At 38.2% G+C, this 26,026-nt stretch overlaps 1 protein-coding gene across 3 annotated transcripts in view; it reads left to right on the forward strand.

Annotated features, from left to right (window-relative positions):
* cnk (connector enhancer of ksr) overlaps nt 1-23,835 on the forward strand; it is a 28,591-nt gene extending 4,756 nt beyond the window's left edge. Inside the window, exons 3-14 of one of the 3 annotated variants that reach the window (XM_069844770.1) lie at nt 1,122-1,547; nt 1,887-2,015; nt 3,729-3,961; nt 6,005-6,245; nt 7,391-8,204; nt 11,640-11,891; nt 11,970-12,068; nt 13,435-13,591; nt 13,677-14,251; nt 17,587-17,758; nt 18,322-18,721; nt 20,307-23,835. In XM_069844770.1, the coding sequence (XP_069700871.1) occupies nt 1,122-1,547; nt 1,887-2,015; nt 3,729-3,961; nt 6,005-6,245; nt 7,391-8,204; nt 11,640-11,891; nt 11,970-12,068; nt 13,435-13,591; nt 13,677-14,251; nt 17,587-17,758; nt 18,322-18,721; nt 20,307-20,498 (3,690 nt within the window). In that variant the 3' untranslated portion in view covers nt 20,499-23,835. The remainder of the gene's footprint in view (nt 1-1,121; nt 1,548-1,886; nt 2,016-3,728; nt 3,962-6,004; nt 6,246-7,390; nt 8,205-11,639; nt 11,892-11,969; nt 12,069-13,434; nt 13,592-13,676; nt 14,252-17,586; nt 17,759-18,321; nt 18,722-20,306) is intronic. The other 2 variants (XM_069844772.1, XM_069844771.1) reach the window with 2 other exon arrangements.
* The last annotated feature ends 2,191 nt before the right edge of the window (nt 23,836-26,026 follow it).

Genomic DNA, 26,026 nt, shown 5'->3' on the forward strand with positions numbered 1-26,026 from the left:
AGTGAAGCAGCTGTCAGGAGACACTTTCCAGGTTTTATCATCGTAGTGAGTGATTGTATAATGTATTTAAGTATTTATTTCATATTTTCACAACAAAATTATATTAATAATAATAATAATATTAATAATAATAATAATAATCCGTGGTGCTAACAGCCCTTTAAGGGCCCAGACCAACCAACTGGCTGCTGGCCTCATGCTCACACAACAAAGCAGATGTGGACGATCATCAAACCAGAATGGAGGTATCGTGTGGTTAGCATGATGATCCCCACAGCTGGTATGGCTGACTCTCGTAACTGCATTTTGTTACCTATTGTAGATCCCCAAGTGTATCACGATGCTGGGTGAGCACCGGTCCCATACACTGGCAGAAATGTCATGAGAAAATTTCTTCCCCTATGAGGACTTAAGCCAGCGCGCATTTTATAATGCAAGTTCTAGACAGGAAGATATTATCATAAGTTTATAAATGTAGATAACGCAGTTTATAACATGGACCTCGCTCAGATTTTTAGTCTCATTTAACTTAGGTTGAAACATACGCTCTTTAATGCACCTAGTTTTAGGCAGTATCATCGCTTGAGAGTTTCTCGTGTAGCATACCTTTAGGGAGTTTTACATAAAATTGTTGCAACGTATCCTATTCGAGCCTAAAAATTCGAGGCCTAAACATTAGCATGGCCCAATAATTTCCAAAGTCGACGTCTATGTATATCTGTCAACATACAGATATATTGAAATGGAATGGAACTACGCAATGATGATGATATAGAGCGTTTGTTGGGAGACCGAAGGGAAAAAGACCTTTCGGGATTCCGAGTCGTAGATGGGAGGATAATGTTAAAATGGATTTGAGGGAGGTGGGATATGATGGTAGAGACTGGATTAATCTTGCTTGGGATTGGGACCGATGGCAGGCTTATGTGAGGGCGGCAATGAACCTCCAGGTTTTCTAAAAGTCATTTGTAAGTAGTAATAATAATAATAATAATAGTAATAATAGGACACGCAAAATTGGCATTTTGGTATTTTGTATTAATTTAATAGTTACTTAACATTAATAAATGCATTTTCTTAACGTTTTCACATGCTATAGCATATCATGCGTGTTGTTGCAGCACTATGAGCTGGACCGAGAGAACCTCCAGCTGCTGGCCCTGCGCCTCTCCTGCCGCGCGCACAGCCTGCACAATGAGCTGAGTCAGCAGACTGACTCCCGTCCTGTCAGCACGCAGACACTGGCCGATGTCGCCAACGTGATCACGGCCGTGAAGCCCCTGGTGTGCTGGCTGGACAGGTCGCCGTTCAGCGGGCAGCTCGACTACCAGGACCGCAAGACCGAGCTGCTGCGTCTCAGCCTTGCCATAGCCACCTGCGCACAGCGGGACCGCTTCGCGGAGCGACCCGTGGAGGAGATCCGCTCCAGCTGCAAAGAGCTGGCTCGTCTGGCCGACAGCATCATCCAGGACATCGTGGATCCTCTGATACTGCAGCCCGCATCCCTGGACCTGGCCACGCTCAAGAAGAGAGCTAGAGATGATTTGGTGTGCCTTTGAATATTTTCTGTTTCGTTCTGTGATACTGTCTTCACTGGTGTAGTCATTATTTTGTTTTTATGATTGATTAATTCTTATTTCGTTTTTTATTAAAGGAACTTAGGTTTGGCTTACTTTATAATATTATGGACAAAAATTTCTGTCAACATACTTGTCTGCCAAGAGCCGATATAAGACAAAGTATAGTAATTGATCTACTTTCATATTAAAAAATAAACTTAACATTATGAACACTGAAACAGCAGTTTGGTATTTAAATCTGAAAATGTTGAATCGTAATTACATATAATACGAGTAGTTTTGTAATGACTCATCGTTGTTTTACAGGGTTTCTTCATCCTGCCATCTTTCCATGGGGTGCATCAGATTGGAGAGATAAAGTTCAGCTCACCGGCTCATCAATGTGGCAAGATTGAAGAAGGAGATGAGGTCGTGCAGGTCAACTACCAGACAGTGGTGAGTTACCTCATTAACAGTAATGATTGCACAAGACGAAACCAGATGGTGGTGTCAGGTGAAGAATACAATGCGTGCAGTTCTGTGTTGTGTAACTCTCCATTCTCCTGTAACTTCATCCTTCTTAACCCCAAATATTTTTCTTAACTTCTGTTCCTCTCTCAATATGAGAGTCCAAGTTTCACAACTGTACAGAAGAGCCAATAATGTAACCGTTTTATAAATTCTAACTTTCAGTTTCTGAAAGCAGACTGGATGACAAAAGCTTTTCAACCAAATAAGAGCATACATTTCCACTGCTTATTGTGCGTTTAATTTCTTGTCACGTGTCATTTATATTTGTTACTGGTGCTCCAAGGTATTTGAATTTTTTCACGTATTCAAAAGATAAATTTCCACTTCGTACTAAACACCACATACATAATATTATAAAAGGTAAGTTTAGATTTTACCTTCCCTTTGTATATGGGAATAGATAAATTCTTAATACTAATAAGAAAACTGCTGATTAGGTTTATAGAGATATATTTGAAGCTGTTCTACGAAAGAGAATATTTAAATTTATCCAAATATATATTAGAATTGCCACGAGTAAAATGATCATCTTGATTTGAGAATTTTTAAAAGTATCAATATTTTTCGGCGGCCGGGTAGCTCAGTTGGTAGAGCAGCTGGCTACGGACTGGAAGGTCCGGGGTTCGATCCCAGGTGGTGATAGGATTTTTTCTCGTTGCCAAACTTTCAGAACGGCCCCGAGGTTCACTCAGCCTCCTATAAAGTTGAGTACCGGGTCTTTCCCCGGGGGTAAAAGGTGGTCAGAGCATGGTGCCGACCACACCACCTCATTCTAGTACCGAGGTCATGGAAAGCATGGGGCTCTACCTCCATGCCCCCCAAGTGCCTTCATGGCATGTTACAGGGATACCTTTACCTTTACGATCAATATTTTTCCAGACTATGAAAGACAAGCGAATCCAGAAATGCATATAGAGTGTTAGTTGGGAGGCCTGAAGGAAAAAGACCTTTGGGGAGGCCGAGACGTAGATGGGAGGATAATATTAAAATGGATTTGAGGGAGGTGGGATATGATGATAGAGACTGGATTAATCTTGCTCAGGATAGGGACCGATGGCGGGCTTATGTGAGGGCGGTAATGAACCTGCAGGTTCCTTAAAAGCCATTTGTAAGTAAGAAAGTATGAATGACAAGCCATAACATAAATAGAAGGCAAGGTAAAGTAACTGTTTTAATAAAAAATGGTTTACAATACTCTCTATGTTGAGTTGTACATTCAGTTCTAACAGCTCTCTACTATAATAGAAAAGCTTTCTGAACCAAAGCAAATCTAGGTCCAGCCCTCGAAAAGCCAACAGAATCCTACTTCATGGAGTGATCAATATGATTTCCCCTCATAATGAATTGGAATACTCCAATGAATGAACTAGATTCACTGAAATCTCAACTGACCCAAAACTAGCAACAGAAATGTACAAAAACATTGTGAAGTCATTTGTAGGCTTGGAACTAGAAGCACGGAATTTTATTTCTTTACTGCTGCTCTTACATGGGGTAATGCTTCTCCTTTCTATACACGGAGGATATGTAGATAGATAAGTGCTTCACTTTGTGTTACGCTGCAACATTTACATCACATATTGCAACTGAAATTATGGTAGGAGGCTCAACAAGGACTGCCTAATCCTGTCATTGCAGGTTGGTTGGCAGACGAAGAAGGTGATGGCACTGTTCGAGGAGTCCCCCACAGACGTGTTCCTGACACTGAAGAAACGACCCCGTCACACTAAAGTATACGGCCAGATCTACATGAAGCCGTACAGGTTGCCCAGCAAGAAGAGGGCAGCACCGTACAGTCGTTGGCATGACAACCTGCCATCACCCAGGCCCGAGCTGCTCACTATTCCTGACTTCGAGATGCCGTTGCCCAGGTGAAATGCCCTCTATTATCTTTTAAACACATTTAGAAATACAGATTTATTTTCATAAAAGACTTTCGGCTACATTAGAGTTACCAGTTCCAACAAATCCCTGTCAGGAGTATTTGAATGCTTTAATAAATCACTTTAAGTAATAGATGTTTGGCAACACTGTTTCCGAAATGTAGACTTGTGCTTCACTCAGTTTTTCCCCATAACATGCTGGGGACGTCTTTGTGTTAGTTCCTTTGACAGACACGAATTTCTTACGAAATACATTTTTTTTTCCTAAAATTATCTTGCGTTTGTTGTATTTATTTCTTTAATTTATTCATTTGAATGTAGTTTTCATCACTTGACAGTGTTTAGTGAAATAACTTTTAATGAAACCATTAATGTAAAGAATTAAATAGTATAAATGGTAATTATGTAGTAATACCGACGTTATTTTATCAATTATAACTGTAATAATATTTTTAGGTATATGTTTAGACAGTTGTAGCCTCATATAGTACTGTTTGCTTTTACATCTTTCCCAGAATGAAATCTGTAATGTTTGAAGCAGTTGCTAATCTATACTAATAATAAATCTGTAGCCGAAATTTTTCTGGTAATTTTCGATTTTCCAAAAATAATTGGTCCTAACATATATAATTAACCACCCTGAAACCGAAAATCGCTTTTTTGAAATTTTTGTTTGTATGTCTGTCTGTCTGTCTGTCTGTCTGTCTGTCTGTCTGTCTGTCTGGGTGTTTGTTACCTTTTCACGCGATAATGGCGGAACGGATTTCGATGAAAATTGGAATATAAATTAAGTTCGTCGTAACTTAGATTATAGGCTATATGGCATTCAAAATACGTTATTTTAAAGGGGGGTTATAAGGGGGCCTGAATTAAATAAATCGAAATATCTCGCTTATTATTGATTGTTGTGAAAAATGTTACATAACAAAAGTTTCTTTAAACATCATTTCCGATAAGTTTTATTCCTTGAAAAATTTTGATAGGACTGATATTTAATGAGATAAATGAGTTTTAAAATTAAAATAACTGCCATCTAAGGCCGTGTAATGAATTAAAAAACAAATGACTTCGTCTATAAGGGGCCTTGGACACAACAATCGAAAGCTATGAAACATAGCCTACAGACAATGTTTCTGTCTTTGTATGAAGTATAGGAAGCTAAATTAACCGATTTGTATAATTAATTATTATTTCACCATTGGAAAGTGTAGTTTCTCTAGATGGACATAATGCTATAATGTTATTACAGTAACTTCTGAGTGAATCGAGAACAGGTAAGATTAAAATAGCTTCTTATGCACAGAAAACTTGATAGGTTATTCTGTATATTCATTTCCTGTATTTCTTAAAATAATATTTATAAACATATTCATTTTTATCTTAGAGAATTAACGAACAAAGAGAGTGTATTGATTTAGTATGCAGTAATAGTATGTTAGCTTAGCAATCCATTATTTTATAATTCAAATTTTAACTATGCTCAATTGAATCGTGTTAAAATACATAAAATATATATGCAATAAATGCAATGCAAAAAAATTGGGTAATGAGCCAAGCAGATTATGTTGCGCTGTTGTAAAAGCTGTTCCTCCTGAGATTCAAGAGCTCCCACAACAAATTAAAAACTTTCTAATTCGAGTACATCCGTTATCAACACACTTTTTACATAATATAATATAAACATAATAATAAATCTGTAGCCAAAATTTTTCTGTTAATTTTCGCTTTTCCAAAAATAATTGGTAATAACAATTATTAACATGTTATAGGAATTGTCATTGCACCAAATGAGTGATCTCTTGATCAAAATGATCGCATTTTAATATTTTAAATACAATTTAAATTAAGTAACATATTAAACGATTTATCCTTCTATCAAACACGATTGTTCCCTGGATCAAACGTCCTATTTTAATTATGTAATTACTTTATATTTATTTCTAACGGGTGCAGCGGAGCACACGGGTACGGCTAGTGTCTAGAATAAGAAGCAGAGCAAGAAGTAACCCACTAAAGTGGCGATGCTTGCAGGGCAGTCCCCAAGCAGATGGTGCCAGAGCCCTCCGTTTTGGAATGTGAGCCACTTGTCAGCAACTCCAGTTCAGACGATGATGACGACGACTCGTTCCTACCTGGTAGTCAGGAGGAGGGACAGACCTCCCCCACCAGCATGCGGCTGTACCTTCCGAAGCCGCGTGTGACCGTGCAGCGCAGAGCAACTGTGACGGGCGCCAGCCCCACCAGCAAGCGGCCCCCCGTCAACATCGAGCAGGTGGGCTCTGTAACATGTGTTGTGTCAGTGAGATACATTTATATTAATGTCAAATGATTGTATGATGTATGAAATATGTTTTAATAATGCTTTGCCTTTACTACAATAGTTCTAAAATATACATTGTGGGAGATTATTGATACTACAGCAGCACTGAAACACCATTGAATTTAATCTGCTGGCAGTTTTTAGGTGAGATTAATTGATGTGTTGGGATTAATGACATAAGAAATAGATTTATTTTATTAAAATTAATTATAAATTTGGATTTTATGAAACCCTTTATACAGAAACTTAACATACTTAAAATGACATTCTTCAGCTAACCTAAATACAGTTTGCCCCTCATCTTGAGTCTGTGATATTTATTGTAGAGTGTAACATAACCAAACCTGCAACTTCCCTTAAGGACTGTTATTATCATTGACATTCTCTAAAGCCTCACTGATCTCATCTTACCGCAGCTCCTACTGTGCACTCTACCCATTATTCACCCATTTCGCAGGGTATGAATTTTCTTACCAGGAATTAAAAAAAAATACAATTCTAATATAACTTCTCAATGCAAATTATTTTTGTGTTACCCGTAAAAAAAAAAAAAAAAAAAAAGGAAATCTGCTTACAGTATATTAAGTTTCTGTCTAAATTCAGTGTTTGAGAAATGTAAATAAATGGGGCATTTACTATTGTTCCACATAATTTCAACAATATTTCATTGTAATTGTAATTTTTTTTAAATAAAGTTCCTTATTATTTGTTAGAAAATTCTGTTTTTACACTTAGATTTCCAGCCATTAAACTAAACTATGCTCAGCATTGGAATTATTACAAGTTCATCAACATGAAAATTTGAAAAATTCTTGCGTCCATTTAGTTGTGGTGAACAGGAAAGCATTAGTGATCATTGTCACCCCATTCCACGCTACATTAATTTAAGGAAGAAGTCGTACCAAAAACCAAGATGTTACGGATGCTGAATATCTGCGTGGTTACAAAAGTTTCATTGCTGATGTCGAGAAGACTGGCAGCAGATTGAGATGCAACTACCAGCATTTATTAATGTTGTGATTTAGAAATACGGATCACTTGTTGGAGAAATGTATCTGCTGTGACATGTTTTATATTGCAATGACCTTGTTTTATAGTTTTGGCGGGAACTTCGCTTGGAACGGCAGTGGAAAGACAGTGGCCCCTCGGGAGAGGGGAGGAAGGATGAGCTTTATCAGCTGCGAGATAAGTCGGCAAGCTTCGGAAACGACTTATCAGTGTCGCCCCCACCACGTCCAACGACTTGTCTGGGCATCGAGAAGTCTTGCGGACGGCAGAGGCTGAAGATCGTGGAGAACAACAGCAGCAGCATGGAGAGCGTGGAGCAGGAGACGCGCAGCACGAAGACGGTGCAGTTCCGTCACGAGGAGTCGGACAGCACGGAGGAGAACATCCTGCGCGTGAAGGGCGGAGGGTACGGGCTACCCAGCGACGACCTGCCGGACGCAGTGGAGTGCGTGGCAGGCGAGAGCAAGCACAAGGAGCGTGGGCGGCTGGACAAGAGCTACAGCACGCCCGCCTACGACCTGACGGACTGCAGCAGCAGCCCGGTGTCCGAGGTGGAGGACAGGCAGACGCAGCGCATAGGCGAGATCCTGGAGACCATCAACATAGCCCTGCTGCAGCACTGCCTGAAGCAGCAGGCGGAGCCGGAGCCAGAGCCCCCGAGCCCCCCGCAGGAAGTGGCAGACGTGTGGCAGGCCCCGCCTGTTCCAGAAGCACCGCAGGTTAAGATCTGCATCACTCCCCCGGAGCCGCCTCCCCGACCCGACTGCTCCAAGACTGGCTACCGAGTCATCCTGGCAGCACGCTCTCTGGGCAGGAATGCTGGCAGCAAGATGTCCCTGGGAGGGGGGCATGCCACGTTTCCCAGTCCTCGCAGCCTCAGGAAGAGAAATCCCCTGCTGGCCAGTGAGTACAGCTTCATTATTGAGAAAAGCTAAATAATGGACAGTTTCAATTTAAAGAAATATAATATTTAATTCTATTACTGAAAATATTATTAAGGTTATTTAATTGTAGACTTATTTTAATAAACTGATTGTAAACATTGATCCATAATATGAAGAATATATTTGCCCACATTTTGTATTGTATTTTGATTCAAGTGAAAGTGATATGTAACATTTTCGCCCACTAGCTATTATGAAATGTTTCTATATCATTTTCATACTTACAGTGATTTTTAGTGGATAAAGCATCAGCACGTAGAGCTGAAAACCCGGGTTCAAATCCCGGCGCCAGAGAGAATTTTTTTCCGCTCCATTACTCTTTCATCGTATGATGACGCAGAATATCTGCATGGAAATATCATATGTACTTCGGTACATTAAAATAATATATATGAAGAGTTCGCGGGAAAAATGATGAATGTCACATTTCTGTTAAGGATTAGATAATGATCTAATTGAGTCTATAACTGCAAGATGTAGTGCTGTTTCTATAGAAAATAAAGGAAAGGATTACTGTATTCGTGGTGATAATTCTCCTTTTTACCATTTTTCATAAGAACAACATTAAATTTCGTAGTGATCCATTGAATTAGATAATGACATCAACCTTAACAAAACTGTGACATTCGTCGTTTTTCCCGCGAACTCTTCATATGATATGCGTAAATTACTTCGTGATTTAAGATGGCGCTTATTCCGTTACATCCCAGCCAACTAGTCACTCATAACGAGTGCACCTCAGCACATGTGTGGACTTCGGTCCTACGTTCATAGACGTCTATGACGTAGTGCAGAGGGCGACCACTAGAGGGAACCCAAGAGTTGGAACTTAATCTGAGACGATTCTGTCTGATGCCGGGGTGGTATCCGGTGTGGCTTAGTGGATAAAGCATCAGCACATAGAGCTGAAAACCCGGATTCAAATCCCGGCGCCAGAGAGAATTTTTCTCCGTTCCTTTACTCTTACATCGTATGATGACGCAGAATATCTGCATGAAATATCATATGTACTTCGGTACATTATAATAATATATATAAAAAATAAGTTCACTAGAGTTAAATTAAATTGTAAATTTGATCAATATTAAGAACACGAAATGTGTTGGGTAAATAATCAACACGCTTTCACAAACAAATTTCACTTATTCTTTTTTCAAGCAAAAATAGCGCAATAAGATGTGATTTAGCACTTCCTACCCAACCTGTTGTACCATATCTATTCTAAGCATACACTCAAATATTGTTACATTACCATATTTACTTGCGTAATTTTCGTTCTTCTTTTGCCCTTTTGCCACCGGCGTGGCTCAGTCGGTTAAGGCACTTGCCTGCTGGTCTGAAGTTGCGCTGAGGCATGGGTTCGATCCCCGCTTGGGCTGATTACCTGGTTGGGTTTTTTCCGAGGTTTTTCCCAACCGTAAGATGAATGCCGGGTAATCTATGGCGAATACTCGGCCTCATCTTGCCAAATACCATCTCGCTATCACCAATCTCATCGACGCTGAATAACCTAGTAGTTGATACAGCGTTGATAAATAACGAACTAAAGAAAAAAGAAAAACTTTTGCCCTTCTTGGCCTCTTAAAAATTGGGGTGCGTAAGATAACGCAAATTTTTTTAGCAGAGGGTCTGATGTAGTTGTTATTGTAGTAAGACTCAGAATACAGGAAGTTGTGTAGCAATGAATAGATTTGTTGCATAGGCTATACCGTAATCCATTCATTAGTATGTAATCACAGAGATCATAGTAGGTAATCAATTGATGCGCCGTTCATGTTGGTGCATAAATACAAGGTGCAAAACAAAATTCAAAATAATTGTTAAAAAATATTGACGGGTCCAAATTACAGGAGCAAATATGGTATACGTTAAAAAGGACTATGACAACTTTCTGAAATGTAGGCAGTAAAGTTTACATTACACTGGTCACTATTTCTGAAGTGAGAAATCAGCATTATGTGACCAAATAATGACAGGGGTTGCTGTTCTCAGCTAGCCTAGCAACTTAAATGAAACACTTCAATAAGTTTTTTAATTATATTATTTCATTGTGAAAATATGTTTGTTCTTCTCTTCACGTAGACAGACAGACTTTCAAAAATAGCCAGTTCTATGATTTGTTGAATTTGATGGCATTTTGTGTTGTAATTCTTGATGATGTTTGTTTTATATAATTTTCGAGAAATAAACGTTTTAGTGCAACACTGCAGATTTAAACAGCCTAGGTAGACTCAAACTTCATCCCATCTTTCTTGGAGTATTGATTTTCGAAATTTAAACAGTGATAGCTCTAAAACTGTTTAACCTATTGACGTGATTTTTTTTACAGTTCAACCTTTTTTATCGGACTAGAGCTTGCTCTTCTCAGAACATAATTTTAACTTTCTATAAAATTAATAACTGAGTATCAATAATAAAATGTACAACTTTTTTAACGAAACTATAAGTATACAGGGTGATCCAGTGACTATGTTACAAACTTTTAGGGTTGATAGAGGAGACAATTATGAATAACTTGTGTCTGGAAACGTTTCTTTTGGTAGTTACAAGCCTAGATACTATGTTAGTCAAACTCAAAGCCATCCTTTTGAAGTTTAGATGCAGATGATCTGTTTCTGTAAACTTTGGTGATTTCTCATAAACATAAGATAAGCATAAATAATATTTTGACTCATTAAACCTTGCAACTTGCTGATATGCATTTCATTTATGGACGAGCAAAAGGAAATGCAAAGAAAGTTGCAAGGTTTAATGAGTCAAAATATCATTTACAATGCCAATTACCTTATACTATGTTTGTGAGAAATCCCTAACGTTTGCAACAACAGGTCGTCTGCAATCAAACTTCAAAAGGATGGCCTTGAGTTTGATTCTAGCTGGTTACACAGACTAACATATCTAGGCTTGTAACTACCAAATGGAACGTTTCCAGACATTTTATTTAAATTTAAATTGTTAACTGCCTCCCATTGGAGGTAGCCCAGAAGGACTCAGTATACTCTCCTACATGAATTTTACAATATTAAATGTTTCCTATATGAAAGTTGTTCATAATTGTCTCCTCTATCATCCCTAAAAGTTTGTAACATAGTCACTGGATCACCCTGTAGTATTTTTTACACTCCAAATCAAATGCTAGACACAGGCCCTTCAGTAAGTAAAATCCATAAATTTCAATCTATCACTGTTGCAACAAAAATTAGAGCAGGTGAAAAGAATTGCTACACTAACAGCGACTTTCTATTGCTAACAGAATTGAATTATTTCACTGTAGCTAGCTTAGTGTTTGTAAATTTTCTCTGTGGTAAAATTTAAAAAAATATGCAAGTCAAACTTGTAAGGGTGATTCTATATTGTGTGAGATGAGCAACTTGTCATAAATTGATTGCCGCAGAGAAACGCAACTTGAGCGTTCGGGACCTGGGCGCAGGGGACTGCGAAGGCTGGATGTTGCACCGCTGCCGCACAGGTGGCGCCGGAGCCGTGTGGCTCAGGGCGTGGTTCGTGCTCAAGGGATCACTGTTCTACGGCTTCAAGACGCCGCAGTCTTCCAAGGCCGACATCATGATCTGCCTGCCTGGATTCACTGCTTCACTGGCAGACGAAGTCAAGTCCAGGAAGTTCGCTTTCAAAGTGTACCACACGGGTGAGTGCAAGGCCTGGCATTTCTCACGATCCTGTCATTGGTTGATGTCCCCTGCACCTCATCCTCTGACTGTTGCAGGCACGGTGTTCTACTTTGCTGTGGAGAGTGAGGAGGAGTTGGCTGTGTGGATGGACTGCATGACGTTGGCGACCTTCAAGCAGGGACATGAGTCTGATGGTGAGTGCCCAGTGCTATCAGATAAAATCACTGAAATAAAACTTAGTTTACTCGTTCAGCCATATTTCTTGTATGATTTATTAACAGTGTTACCAATATACAAATTCAATTAAAGTTAACACTGACAATAATTAAGGATTAAATTTACGTAACATACCGCCACACCAAAATGCAGTGGCCTTTTCCAAATATTAATTACAGAAATAAGTAGCAAGTAGATCAAGGTGAAGTTTAATACTGTGTTCAGGTTTTGGTAACACACACAATTTCTTGATGACACTGGAACTGGTTTTGACAGTAGCCAGACCATCATCGCCGAGATTAACCATTTCTATCAAGCCTCTTCTCCATCGAGGCGGGGGCAAGTTGTCATCCTTTATGAGCACAAGTTCGCCAGGACGTATGTTGGGATGTTCTTGTGTAGTGTGTGTAGGTGTAGTCCTTGTGCCATGTTCGCCAGAAGTCTTCAGTCATCTTTTGGATATGTTTCCATCTGGAAAGACTGTTGATGGGACAATGTTCAAGGTTATAGTCGGGCAGAGTTGCGAGAGGTTCTCCAATTAAAAAATGAGCTGGAGTGAGATAGGATGTATCGTTAGGATCGTCACTAAGTCTGGATAGTAGGCGACTGTTCAAGCATGCTTTGATTTGTGAGGAAAGGGTGGAGTACTGTTATTCCCATAGTTCTACGAAGGTGATATTTGAATGCCTTCACCATAGACTCCCAGACACCTCCAAAATGGGGTGCAGATAGAGGGATGAAGTGCCATTTAATGCCTAATCAGAAACATGGACATTACGATGAAGTGAAGAGAAATGACTGGAAGCATTTGAAATGTGGATATGGAGAAGAATGGAGCGTGTGAAATGGACAGACAGAATAAGAAATGAAGCTTTGTTGGAAGAAGTGGGTGTAGAAAGAATGATGCTGAAACTGATTAGGAAGAGGAAAAGGAATTGGCTGAGTGACTGGTTAAGAAGAAACTGTCGACTGAAAGATGCACTGGAAGGAATGGTGAACAGAAGAAAATTTCGGAGCAGAAGAAGATATCAGATGATTGACGATATTATGATATATGGATTGTATGTGGAGATGAAGAAAAAGGCAGAAAAGAGTTAAGATGTAAGACTACTGGGTTTGCAGTGAAAACCTGCCCTTGGGCAGACAGCTATGATTGCATGTTCCACAAATCTTGCTCCTGAATCAGCAAAAAGAAGCAGCACAAAGACTTGTAAAATTGATTGTTATCATGCCATGTACGTAGTAATTGTAATGCACAGCAGTGTACCTGTATAACAATGTTACATCAGTTTAAAATTCCATAATGTTAAGCTGCATGTTTAATTGCACAAAATTATGTTGCAGCTGTATTCTTTAGCGAGACAGATGAGGAGTCAGAGACAGACATGGAGACAGAGACGTGCTTCCCCAGCCCGAAGATGCGCAAGTTTGCCGGTTTTCTGAGCAGCAGCAGTCAGCAGTCGTCCCGGTCGCAGCAGAACCTGGCAACGGAGACCAAAAGGTTAATAAATGCTTGGCACGAAACATTGCTGTGATCAAATAATGGTAGAAAACATCTAAACCACTTTGTGGATTTTGTATTTCAGTCAAGACTCTCAGAAGAAATTCGGCTCTTTGCGGAAGCTTGGACGGAAAGGGAATGAATCCATGAACCCAGAGATGTCGGGAGCTGCATCCAGTCTCGACAGGAAATACCTGCGGTTCCTGGGCGGCAGCAGGAACAACATAGTTCCTGTTCCGACCGCACAATTCCGCAGCTACCGGAGGGTTCCAAATGGACCTGCCCCAGCTCCCATCAAAGCGATGAGTGATATATGCACAGAAAAGATAGAACAGCCCCATAAAGCGAACGAAGGTGAAGTGTCCGAACCCGCTGCAGACAGGGACGGCCGTCAGACCAGACTGTTGCTGAGTCCGCACGACCGACTGCTGCCTCATGCCATGCACCGCCGTGACCGACCAATCCACTCATCCAACCCGTCACTGCAGCTGCCGTCTGACATGGCGGACTACCGCATGGCTGCAGAGCGACTACGAGAGTTCGGGATCAGTCGTAACCGGCAGCGAGAGGACACATCGGGGTTCGTGACCCTCGAGGAGTTCATGCTCAGCCGACAGGAGGAGGAGCGGCGCCAGAATAGTCGTACAGGCAGCGCTGAAGGTGCGTAGCAGTGTGCAGTTATGTTATATTTAAACTGACATTCACATATTGTGAAGTTAGACCTTAAATGCATTCCAAGTGTGACAGGCGGTTACCCCATTCTCAGTCCACACCTGTGGAGTAACGGTCAGCGCGTCTGGCCGCGAAACCAGGTGGCCCAGGTTCGAATCCTGGTCGGGGCAAGTTACCTGGTTGAGGTTTTTTCCGGGGTTTTCCCTCAACTCAATACGAGCAAATGCTGGGTAACTTTCGGTGTTGGACCCCAGACTCATTTCACTGGCATTATCACCTTCATTTCATTCAGACGCTAAATAACCTAGATGTTCATAGAGCGTCGTAAAATAACCCAATTAAAAAAAAACCATTCTCAAGCAGTCTTGTATGACATTCCTGATGGCGATGTTAATTTCGGCAGCATCGTTGCAAGTGGAGGGATGTAAATACTGTCCTTGACGAAACCCCACAGGAAGAAATCATACACTGTGAATGGGATGGCCATGTGCAGAAAGTGTTGTCTGTTGTCAATTGGCTCTCCACAGTGACTTCTGAGGGCTACATATTAAACTTTGACTGCCTCTCCAATAACACATCCTCTTCACGCGTCCTTTTCCTTGATGACAGATGCATCCTCTGTCGCGAAACTTTCGTATCAGCTTTGGATTGATGACGCGGGAGGACATAGTTGATGGAACACGACAGCACTGTTGCGTCGCCCATATTCAAGCACCGTCTGTTGGTAGGGCAGCCATTTTCTCCAATAATGATGTGCACATTTCCCCTGAATAACAAATGGATCTCAGATGGCAGTATGAACTTTGAAATATCCCTCTTTGAAATGGTGGTAATATCAGTATTATGACCAGTTTGTCCAAGTAATGTTTAATTTTGCTTAACGAATGTTAAATTAACAGTCTGTTTATTTTTAACGCTTTGTTATTGTACTATATTTTCCATTTGTTCAACATAATTTTGTTTAAGATAACAAACACTTAACTATAACGTCTGTTAGCACTATTTTAACTACTCAACAGCAGTTGGTAATGATTCTACACATGTAAGACAATTTTTGATTGGCTAAAATTAATCTTTAAATTCTATATTATAGAGTGAGTCATGAAACTTGCATAAAATGACAACCTGTTATAGTAGGCCATGCTCCATAAACAAACAGTTGACAAATGAAAGTTGTAGGTGACGTGCTGAATAGTAATTACAAAGTAAGGTTATATTTCCTCATTGCTATTATGGATACGAAATACGAAAGAAATAAAATAACACTGTTGTATTTAAATAGTCCAAAGTATTTTTTAAATGTTATATTACCAGTCATATGCTAAACATTCCCTACAGATAGACACAAAATATTAATTTCGCAACTTCTGTTCGAACAGCTGTGGAGACATTGGCCATATTTAACTAACTGTTAAACGAGTTAACTGCCCGAAATCCTACATTTAAAATTAACAAACTGTTAACAATCTGTTAAACCAAACTGGTGTTGAAAACATGCAATTTTATTAATTAACAAACTGTTTAGAGTTTAACAGTCGTTAAATTTTCTAACAATACTTGGAAAAACCGGCCATTAGTGTATTACGTAATCGTACAATAATTTGTGTATATTAAATTCGATGACAAAAGTATTTTAACAAGTAAAATCCAGAATTATCTTGCTTTCAGCATAGTTTTATTGCCAAAACTCAACTATTACAGATTTGTTATTTCACACAAGAAGTGCACAATAATTTAGATTTAAACATAAGAATAGATGCAATATTCTATGTGAATTTCTCTAAACATTATATTGATAAAGCAAATCATGAAATTTTGGTTTACAAGCTTATATGATTTAGGGTTTCTAGAAATTTAATTAAACTTTCTGTTCATATTTAAATAGTAGGAAACAATTTGTAACATTTCGCAATGAGCAATCTGAGTGTTTTATTAGTAACCCAGGGTTCAAATTTGGGAGGTCCACACCTGTGAAGTAACAGATAGTGAAACCAGGTGGGCCAGGTTGGGGCAAGTTATCTGGTTGAGGTTTTTTCCGGGGTTTTCCTTCAACCCAATATGAGTAAATGCTGGCTAACTATTAGTGCTGGGTCCTGGCCTCGTTTCACCAGGATTATTACATTCATCTCATTCAGATGCTAAATAATTTGAGATGTTGATACAGCATCGTAAAATAACCCACTTAAAAAAAATTTGGGAGCCCTGTTGTTTTAATTATTATTAATAATGTACATGGAATACTCAAATGATCAGCATATTTATTAGCTGACGATTTAAAACTATTCAGGTGATGCAGAATTGCAATCATATAAATAATGTTGTACATTGGTGCAGAGAAAAGTGTCTTCTGCTTAATCCAAAACAAAAAACTGGAGTTACGAGTTATTCACGGAACAAGAGTGAAGGAACTGCATGATATTTTATGAGTTATTTATATACAGTATATACAGTATATAGGCGTAGTATATGATAACATGTAAAGTTTTAAATCGCGTTTAATGTCAACTGTCAATTCTGCTTCTGAATCACTTGGATTTGTCATAAGGAACTTAAAATTGTTTTCCAGTCCATCAGCCATCATTCTATTATAGAACAGATGTGAGCATATAAATTTGTAATTTGGGACTCCGTTCAAAAAGATAAAAGAATAAGCAGTTGAAATTATTGAAAATAAATTCCTAAGATGTCTAATATAAATTATACAAAATTCCATTGCCAAGATCAATGTTCAGTATGCAATCCTTTCATCATACAGTAAATCGTCACAAATGAAATTGATTCACCAATATTTCAAAATTACTGCCGTTCTGTGTACCATTCGCCAAGTCACGCAAAAATGTACTTTTTCAAATTTCAAGATCAAGGACAGTCAGTCACAAAAATTCACACTAATTAGAATGCTACCTCAATTTAACACATTATTATCTGAATCATGTTGATTTATTTTCGGAAACAGATGTTGTAATTAAAAAAAAAACATTTATTCAGACATGACTAAGTAAGTTGGTACTTTTCTCTGGCATTACATTTTTCATTGCACATATCATAATTTTGCTGTAAGCATTGTGTTTTGTTTATGTGTTATTATTTTTTTTGTAATGATGTTATTTATGTGAAGGTGTTTTTATGGACAACATATCTGTGTGCTTTCAAATAAGATTAAATAAATAAATATTTAAAATGATAGCTATGAGCACAGCTCAGATGGCAGGACAAGTTGGGAGTCATATTCCAGTGGGTGCATTAATGAAAAGTTGTTGTGAAGAGATGTGAATGCAGGAATTGAAATACACAATTGAGCGATTTTTTGTTGAATAACACAGAACTGACAGTGAACTGTTGTCCAGCGTACACAGGGAGCACAGAAGACTCCACCAGCATAACCGACACTTCTGGATGCTCACGGAACAACTCCTGGTCATCCAACAGACTGAGGAATGGGGGAGCTGCCCACACAAGGACCTGCATTCAGGAGAGTCAGGGCAGAGAGTACAGGTGAGAAGAACATAGTGGCTGCTGTTAAAATCCAAATTCTAGTAAAAAAAAAAAACCAACCACATACTGTAAGTTGGCAGTATTTAACATGGTGCATGTAAATAGCCACTGTACAGAGTTTCATCTCGTTTGGTCCAGTGTTATATGAGTTAGTGTATTTCATCGCATAATCGCCTTCCGAAGTGAAAATATGTGGTGTGACCCTCATGTGAAGAATAAAGAGGATAATGATAGGTTGCTTATGTGAAGGATAAAATAAAATGATAACGATAGGTCGTACCAAACTTTCAGTGATTGGCTTCCATTTAGCAGGGGAGTGTGCAAGCAAATAAGGCCAAGTTGCGTGATTCGCAGTAGAAAGAGCATGCTGGAACCATAACGTGAATAATATCTTAATAAAATAAAAGTTACTGAATTAAAGACACTTTATTGATTAAAAATATTCACAGTATTGTTGTATTATCTGACTAATGAACTTGTCCACAGAAAAATGATTGGTCTAGACTAGGGTGACCAGATTCCCAAAATAAAAATGATAACGATAAGTCTTTGCTTGTGTGCAGTGGAGGATCGGCAGAAAAGATGTGGATCAACTCTCTGCGCCAGAATGACAAAGTTCCTACAAACTGCCTGAAGACAGCTGCGCAGTACCAGCCACCACCGGCATCACACCCCGGTGACGAGGCGCCCCGCATGCGGCTGGCATTCGAGATGCACCTGGGCAACAAGGACGCCAAGTCGTCCAAGCTGCGCAGTCTGTTTTCGTCGTCTAGACCCCAGCAGCAGAAGCAGAGCTTCCTGGAGCCGCCTGCACAGAAGACGCTGCTGGGGTCACCCCGGCTGCACAGGGCCATCTTCAAGGACAAGAAGCACAAGAGCAGCAGTGCCAGCGACTCCAGCAGCGGCTCCTTGAGCTCCCCCGCGGCGTGCGAGGAGCTGGACCCCAGCATGGCCTGCTTCAAGGTATCACATTTTTCCTCCATTTCTTAAGAACTTTTCATTATTTTGAGTCATAAATAGGGCTAATATCATGGTTTATGATTTTTGTTTCATGGTCAAGTGTAGTCAACTTTAAGTATATCTCCAGTTTCCACACATAGACCTAATTTTAACTTCTTTCCCTACTTACATGATACTTAATTTACATGACGTATGTGTGAACAAATGAACACATACAATTTTATTAAGAAATTTTAATTTTAATTAACATAACAATTGTGCCAGTACTTTTATTTGCAGAGGCAACAACCACTAATGTAGCAACTGGTAATGCCTTGGTTTCATTTGAGCAAAGTCATTAAATAGCTCTCTTTTATTTCTGAAGTGTTTATAAAAGTGGACTACTTTAATATTAAAAGTACAGTTCTCACATTTTTTGTACTCAGTTATTCATTTGTTGCCACGTGCATCAACGTCGGTTAGTGTAATCACCAGTTAAAATTGCCACCTACCCCTGGTTAAGCATTTTTATGTGCATCGACCTTCGTTAGGACTTAAACAGTGAGTTAACCACAGTACTCTCTAAAGGTAAGTGTTCACTACATCGTATCGCACGCATCGGACGAATCGCACGGATCGGAAAAAGACTATCTTTGATGTAATGGTTATGTAACCGCGTTCACTACATCGTATCGGACGCATCGCCTCACAGCAAATCCATCCACGTTTCTCAGATGGACAACTTTTCCGATGCGTGCGATCATGGCCTTCTTTAATAAAGCAATTTTAATTGGTCAACTGTTACTATTATGTTGTGCCATGTTCAGTGTCGCGCCAAAATGGCAGACGGGAAACTTATTTCGCGTGTAGAAAATTGCGAAGAATTATATAATTTGAGGCGTTCCCATTACAGTAATCAAGTCGTTTCTTGTAAATATATTATGTAACCAATATTTCTTTCGTTTCTTCCTCTTCAATTAAGACCCATGAAGCAATTACAAATTCTTATTCGCTAACAGACGTAATTAATAGACCTAACCCCAACTCCTTTGTTTTCAGCAATGTCAATATCGTACGACGTCATGTTTTAAACAGCTGATAGGGAATCCGATGAGGCGATGAGGTGGAGCCGTTACAGTGAACGCACTGCACTTAAAATATCCGTTGCGTGCGATTCGTACGAGGAGTGCGATACGATGTAGTGAATGCTTAACTTAACCAGCCATATTCGAGCAGTTAAAGTAGGTAACCAGTGATTAATAAAACAAAATGGCGGCCAGATCTACAATTGATTACTTCAAAGACGATTAGTATTATACTTGGATAGGGATAATAATGAACATGAAGTTTATTAGTGGAAAGAGAATTCGTATGAGGAATTAATTAGGTGACGGAAAGGATTTCATTTATCAAAATCTATTTATTTATTTATTTATTTCAGAAAGTGAGAATAAAACCATAGCAGTGATTAATAAATTATAGCACTGTTTAGCATAATAATATGAATCGTCAGTAGATGTGCTCTGTGCTTCGAAGTTGTGGAGGGGGCACGGCACATCTTACATCCCACTTGTTTATTTCAGTAATTTGTTTTGTGTGTTACTTTCAGCCAACAATGGGAATTTCAATGATTGGCAAAAAACCAAGCCGACGCATTCTCAACTCCTCCCCCTCCCCAGCCAGCCCTCCACCCGACTATCCCGGGTTAGAGTACCCTCCTGTGTTCGAACCTGAAACGTACACTCTGTCTGACGCCAGCACCCTGCTGCGATCCCGCAAGTCCAAGTCACGTCGAAACTGATGCATGTTGTCTTACTTTAAACTTCCTGTCGAGATGCCAGACCAGATAATCTTAAAATAAGCTGTAGTTATTCACTCGAAAAATATTATATACAAGCTTTTCAATAAAGTGTCTCAAGTGAGTCACATTTTGTAGTTAGCAAAACAGTAGTACAAGTCTGTCATTTCAGTGGCCCACCCTGCATCACGGAACAAAACCCAGTTCCTTCATTATATATGAAATGAAACTGGAATGTACATTGATATAAAATTCCATGAAATGATGACTGCAGCTATTCTGTATTGTGAAGTAAGATCTGGTTGTTATCCATACGCAGCCTTAGACACAAGAAATGACCGCAGCACCTGGTTCACACGGCTAGGGGAAAGGTGTTTATTTCAAATGACAGCTGATCATTTTTTGTGTTCAAGGCTGTACATTTTTTTTTAAGCGAAGTTCCTAGTGAAATTGCTAACTTCATCTTGAATGATAAAATGATAGAGAAGAAAACCAGCAGCCATTCATGTCTGTCAGATGAAATAACAAAGATGAAGCAGATTGGTTATGAAATGCACAGCTGAATTTGGACCCATGCCAATAACCTGCATTGACATGAGATAGATTATATTTTGTTGCTATTCGCCTCAGTACAAATAAAGATTCTGAGAGAAATTCCAGACATTACATATTACTATGAAATATTAATCTTCAAGACGGAATCATACTTTGCATATGAAAGCCTATGGTTTAAATGGTGAGACTTGTTATATTAATGCCTCAAACAATGCATATTGCTTACAAACTTCTAGCAATACCTATATGGAATGCTCAGAATACCACTGTTGCTTGCATCCACAAATTCACGGTGCTATACCAGAATGAAACTTACATAATTTAAGTAAGATTTCGAAAAGCTCGTGTTAAAATTTAGGAAAATACTTCAGAATATTTGATAAGAAATTGCAGATTCCTTTACATAAAAATACTTCAGAATATCTTATAAGAAATTGCAGATTCCTTTACATAAAAATACTTCAGAATATCTGATAAGAAATTGCAGATTCCTTTACATAAAAATACTCCAGAATATCTGATAAGAAATTGCAGATTCCTTTACATAAAAATACTTCAGAATATCTGATAAGAAACTGCAGATTCCTTTACATAAAAATATTTCAGAATATCTGATAAGATCTGATAAGAAATTGCAGATTCCTTTACATAAAAATACTTCAGAATATCTGATAAGAAATTGCAGATTCCTTTACATAAAAATACTTCAGAATATCTGATAAGAAATTGCAGATTCCTTTACATAAAAATACTTCAGAATATCTGATAAGAAATTGCAGATTCCTTTACATAAAAATACTTCAGAATATCTGATAAGAAATTGCAGATTCCTTTACATAAAAATACTTCAGAATATCTGATAAGAAACTGCAGATTCCTTTACATAAAAATATTTCAGAATATCTGATAAGAAACTGCAGATTCCTTTACATAAAAATACTTCAGAATATCTGATAAGAAATTGCAGATTCCTTTACATAAAAATACTTCAGAATATCTGATAAGAAATTGCAGATTCCTTTACATAAAAATACTTCAGAATATCTGATAAGAAATTGCAGATTCTTTTACATAGCAAGTGTTGAGAAAATGGGTCATGAAGTGAAGAAAATTTAACAGTTACAAAGATAGGGCATTCGAAAGCCCTTGGCACTATTTGGAGACGGCCTTTGTATCGTACTCTGTTTTATCAAACTGAACTTTTGGTACCTTTCAATATTTCTATCACTATTTTGCTACATAGTAAAGATGGAATCACACAGCTGCCTGCACCTGAGCCAAATAGCTACATTCTTAGATTAAAAAAGAAAGTTTTTGTGTCCAGTGCAGGAAATGGAAGTTAATCTTCTGATCTGGGTGCACAGAAAACTATTTCATTTATGTATGTCTTCCAGATGACAGATAATTCTCGAAAGAAAGTTAAAACAAGGATGTCCTTGGTATCATGGTAAAGAGTTGAATTCTTGTAATGTGTTGAATGGGTCATCTTGAGAGCGCCTCTTCTTATTGCTCCTTTATCACGATGCCCTGCAATGCTCTTTGGTGGATGGTGGTTTCTATTCCTCAAACTAAAAGTGCATGTCAACCCGAAGAATACGTTGATGACGTAATGTGCATGATGTCACAGGGATATATACTTTGGCTAATTGAAATAACAAATTTTTCTCTGCCACTATTTAATATACCGGTACTGAGGTTTTCCGAAAGTAACGTATAATTGCAATTAAAATTGAATGAGGGGATTTTGAATATAAAACTTGGACAAGTCAAACCTTTTACTTACAAAGTAGTATTGTTGTGCGAGTTACGACGTCATGAACATTTTTTAATGGCACCCTGTAGTCAGTGGTTCTTAATATCGTCTGTAAGAGCATATACTTTTATTTGTATTCCTGTCCTGTATATACTTCATTTGTTTTATATACAGAAGCCCTATGGTTACCATGGTAACAGTTTAATGTTATTGATGCATCTTTTTACTAAAACACTTTTATTGATGAAACCAACATAAAGCAAGATGTTCTTAACAAAAAATGAGAGAATTGAGGTCATGATGATTATATAATTTGGTGAAAATCGCGTTTTTTCGCCACAGTTTCCTGGAACTGAACTCCTGTTATTTTCATTAGAAACCGCCAGTTGACCGACCTTCAATTTTATTGAACATGGCCAGTGCTTGTGGCACAGGAGAAATGACGTGCATGCTGTATATAGATTGCAATGCGATTAACATCCTTTGAGATCTTTATTCACACTTAAAAACACCATAAAACGTACAAAATAATTATTTCGTTTTCCTGAACCCAAATTAAGTGAGATACTATGAAAGTACTGCATGCTCAAACAAAGCGATGTCGGACATGAACAACCCACAGCCTGACTCTGTAAATATTGCATGATACTCAAGTTGTTATACATATTTCATTTTTGCATGTATATAATGTACATTATTAACACTGCCTTCCACTCTTTATTTTGCTTATTTTATTTGCAGAGTAATGCATGCTGTAATATTGATAACCCTACCGCATGTAACTGTGACATAGCAGAATATCCTCTCCCACAACCATTCTCCAGCGAACAGCACCTGCCAGACGACACGGCAAGCAACTCTCCATAAGAAGGGTTCCAGCACTCATCATTTCTTGTTAGTAGTTATACATTGTCATTATTATTATTATTATTATTATTATTATTATTATTATTATTATTATTATTATTATTATTATTATTATTATTATTATTACTTAATTGGTTGTTATATCAATAAAATTGTCAATTGAAAGTTTAATTTTTTTATTAAAAATTATCATTCTCTGCCTTTCCAAGTCCATTCCAAATTCATCCATTTCTCCTTTTCAAGATATCTATTACAATGATGTGCATGTTGCATCATTATACGTAATCAAATGCCAAAATAAGACCCGAAAGTAATTGTCGATATAAAATATCTCTTCAGTCATTGCTCGTATTCTCTATTCTTATGCAGTGTATTGTTGACTGGAAGAGTGTACGGATAAGCAGGTCCCGGATTCTTAGGCTGTAATTTTTCTTTCACTCTTGCTTTGTAATTAGAATATTTCAACGTACTTTTCCATTCCAAGTGAATTGGATCCAAATACATGTGAATCCTATTAAACCTTTGAAATAAAATGTTGAATGACACCTAAGAAGGCCTAGCCTAAATGGTCCTTTCGCAGAAACAATTATCGAAATTACTTAATTTTTCTGAAATTTGCATAGAAATCAAATTTTTCTCGAATTTACGCAGAAATAAAAGAAATACAGAATTAATCAATTGTGAACTTCTAAGAAATGCCTTTGACCCCTTTACAGAATAAATTGATTTGGTGGCTTCAGTGTGTTGTTCACAGAGCTAAACATGTGCACTGCGACATGTTGCTTGTCTCTGTAGTAAAATGTTGCTGCTCTCTGTCACTTTTATAAAAAGAGCGGGAGTCATTAAACCTGCCATCTCGCTGCTGAAGTGAAAGCCTGATGTGGACATCAACTATATTACCGAATCTGGTCCATTGTTGCATCAGTCTTTAACTTAATTCACTGCCAATACTGAGCCCAGTTATTTTATGGTTAGTAGTAGTAGTAGTAGTAGTAGTAGTAGTAGTATTTATTTACTTAACCTGGTAGAGATATGGCCATCAGGCCTTCTCTGCCCCTCTACCAGGAGATTCCAACTATAATATGAAGAATAAAATTACAATTAGTATTAAATTTACAATTACAATTACAAATAAAATTACAATTAGTATTAAATTTACAATTACAATAAAAATCAAAGTATAAGATTACCTGACTAATTAAAGCTAGATAATTTATCATAGAAAAACAAAGAATACTTTATATTTACTGAATTACAAATTAATCCTAGAATAACAAAATTGTATAGTGATGAAATTACTGGATATTGAAATATTTTGTGATAGATTAAGGAAACTATTTACAAGAAATCAATTACTGACCAAGTGCCTAGTAAGTTTGCGTTTGAATTCAATTTTATTTCGACAGTCCCTGATGCTAGCAGGTAGCGAATTCCAGAGTCTTGGCAGGGCTATTGTGAAAGAGGATGAGTATGAGGATGTGCGATGAGATGGTATTGTTAGTATTGTTTCATGACGAGAGCGTGTGTTCAGATTATGGTGGGAAGAAAGGTAAGTGATGCGAGACGACAGGTACAAAGGAATAGAAGAGTTCAAGATTTCGAAGAGAAAGAGGAGTGAATGTAAATTTATTTTTTTATCTAGTTTAAGCCAACCTATTGCTTCCAGGGATGGGGTAATATGATCACAGTTACGAACATTGCTTACAAATGTACACACAAATTATGAGCACGTTGAAGTTTCATTTTGTTGTCGCAGGAGAGGTCAGTCAGTAAAATGTCAGCATAGTCAAAATATGGGAATACAAGCGTCTGCACAAGGGACTTTTTTTTAAGCAAGAGGGGAGATGAACATTTATCCTTTTTAGCACATGGATAATAGAATATACTTTTCTGCAGGTTTCTGTGATTTGCAAGTCCCAGTTGAGATAATTATCCATGTGAATGCCAAGATTTTTTACTGAAGAACTGAAAGGGATATGCACTGTTAGTGAAGTTGTATCACAGTTATAATATATTTCACTGAGCTCCATACACTGAAATAGAAAACCCGAACAAACATTACGACCTGGTCTAGATCGAAAAAGCAGTGACTGTGCCGTATTTCGCATTTTTGTGGAAAGCTATGTAAACTGTCAAATGTTCGTTATCGGTTGTAATAACTGTAAATGGCTAAAATACAATAATTTGAATAATAATATGGGGCAAGGAGACGTTTGTAAAGTCGCGAAGCTGTTATTCCAGGCGTGACTCCTCCTCTTTGCTTATGTCTTAGGAAGTGAAGGCTCTATAAAGTCTAGGTAGGTAGTATCGTTCGCCATTTTTGTTCTTTCGTTGCCGAGCTACTATACGAGGAATC

This window comes from Periplaneta americana, chromosome 14 (genome assembly GCF_040183065.1).
Source record: "Periplaneta americana isolate PAMFEO1 chromosome 14, P.americana_PAMFEO1_priV1, whole genome shotgun sequence".
NCBI classification, from domain to species: Eukaryota; Metazoa; Arthropoda; class Insecta; order Blattodea; family Blattidae; genus Periplaneta; species Periplaneta americana.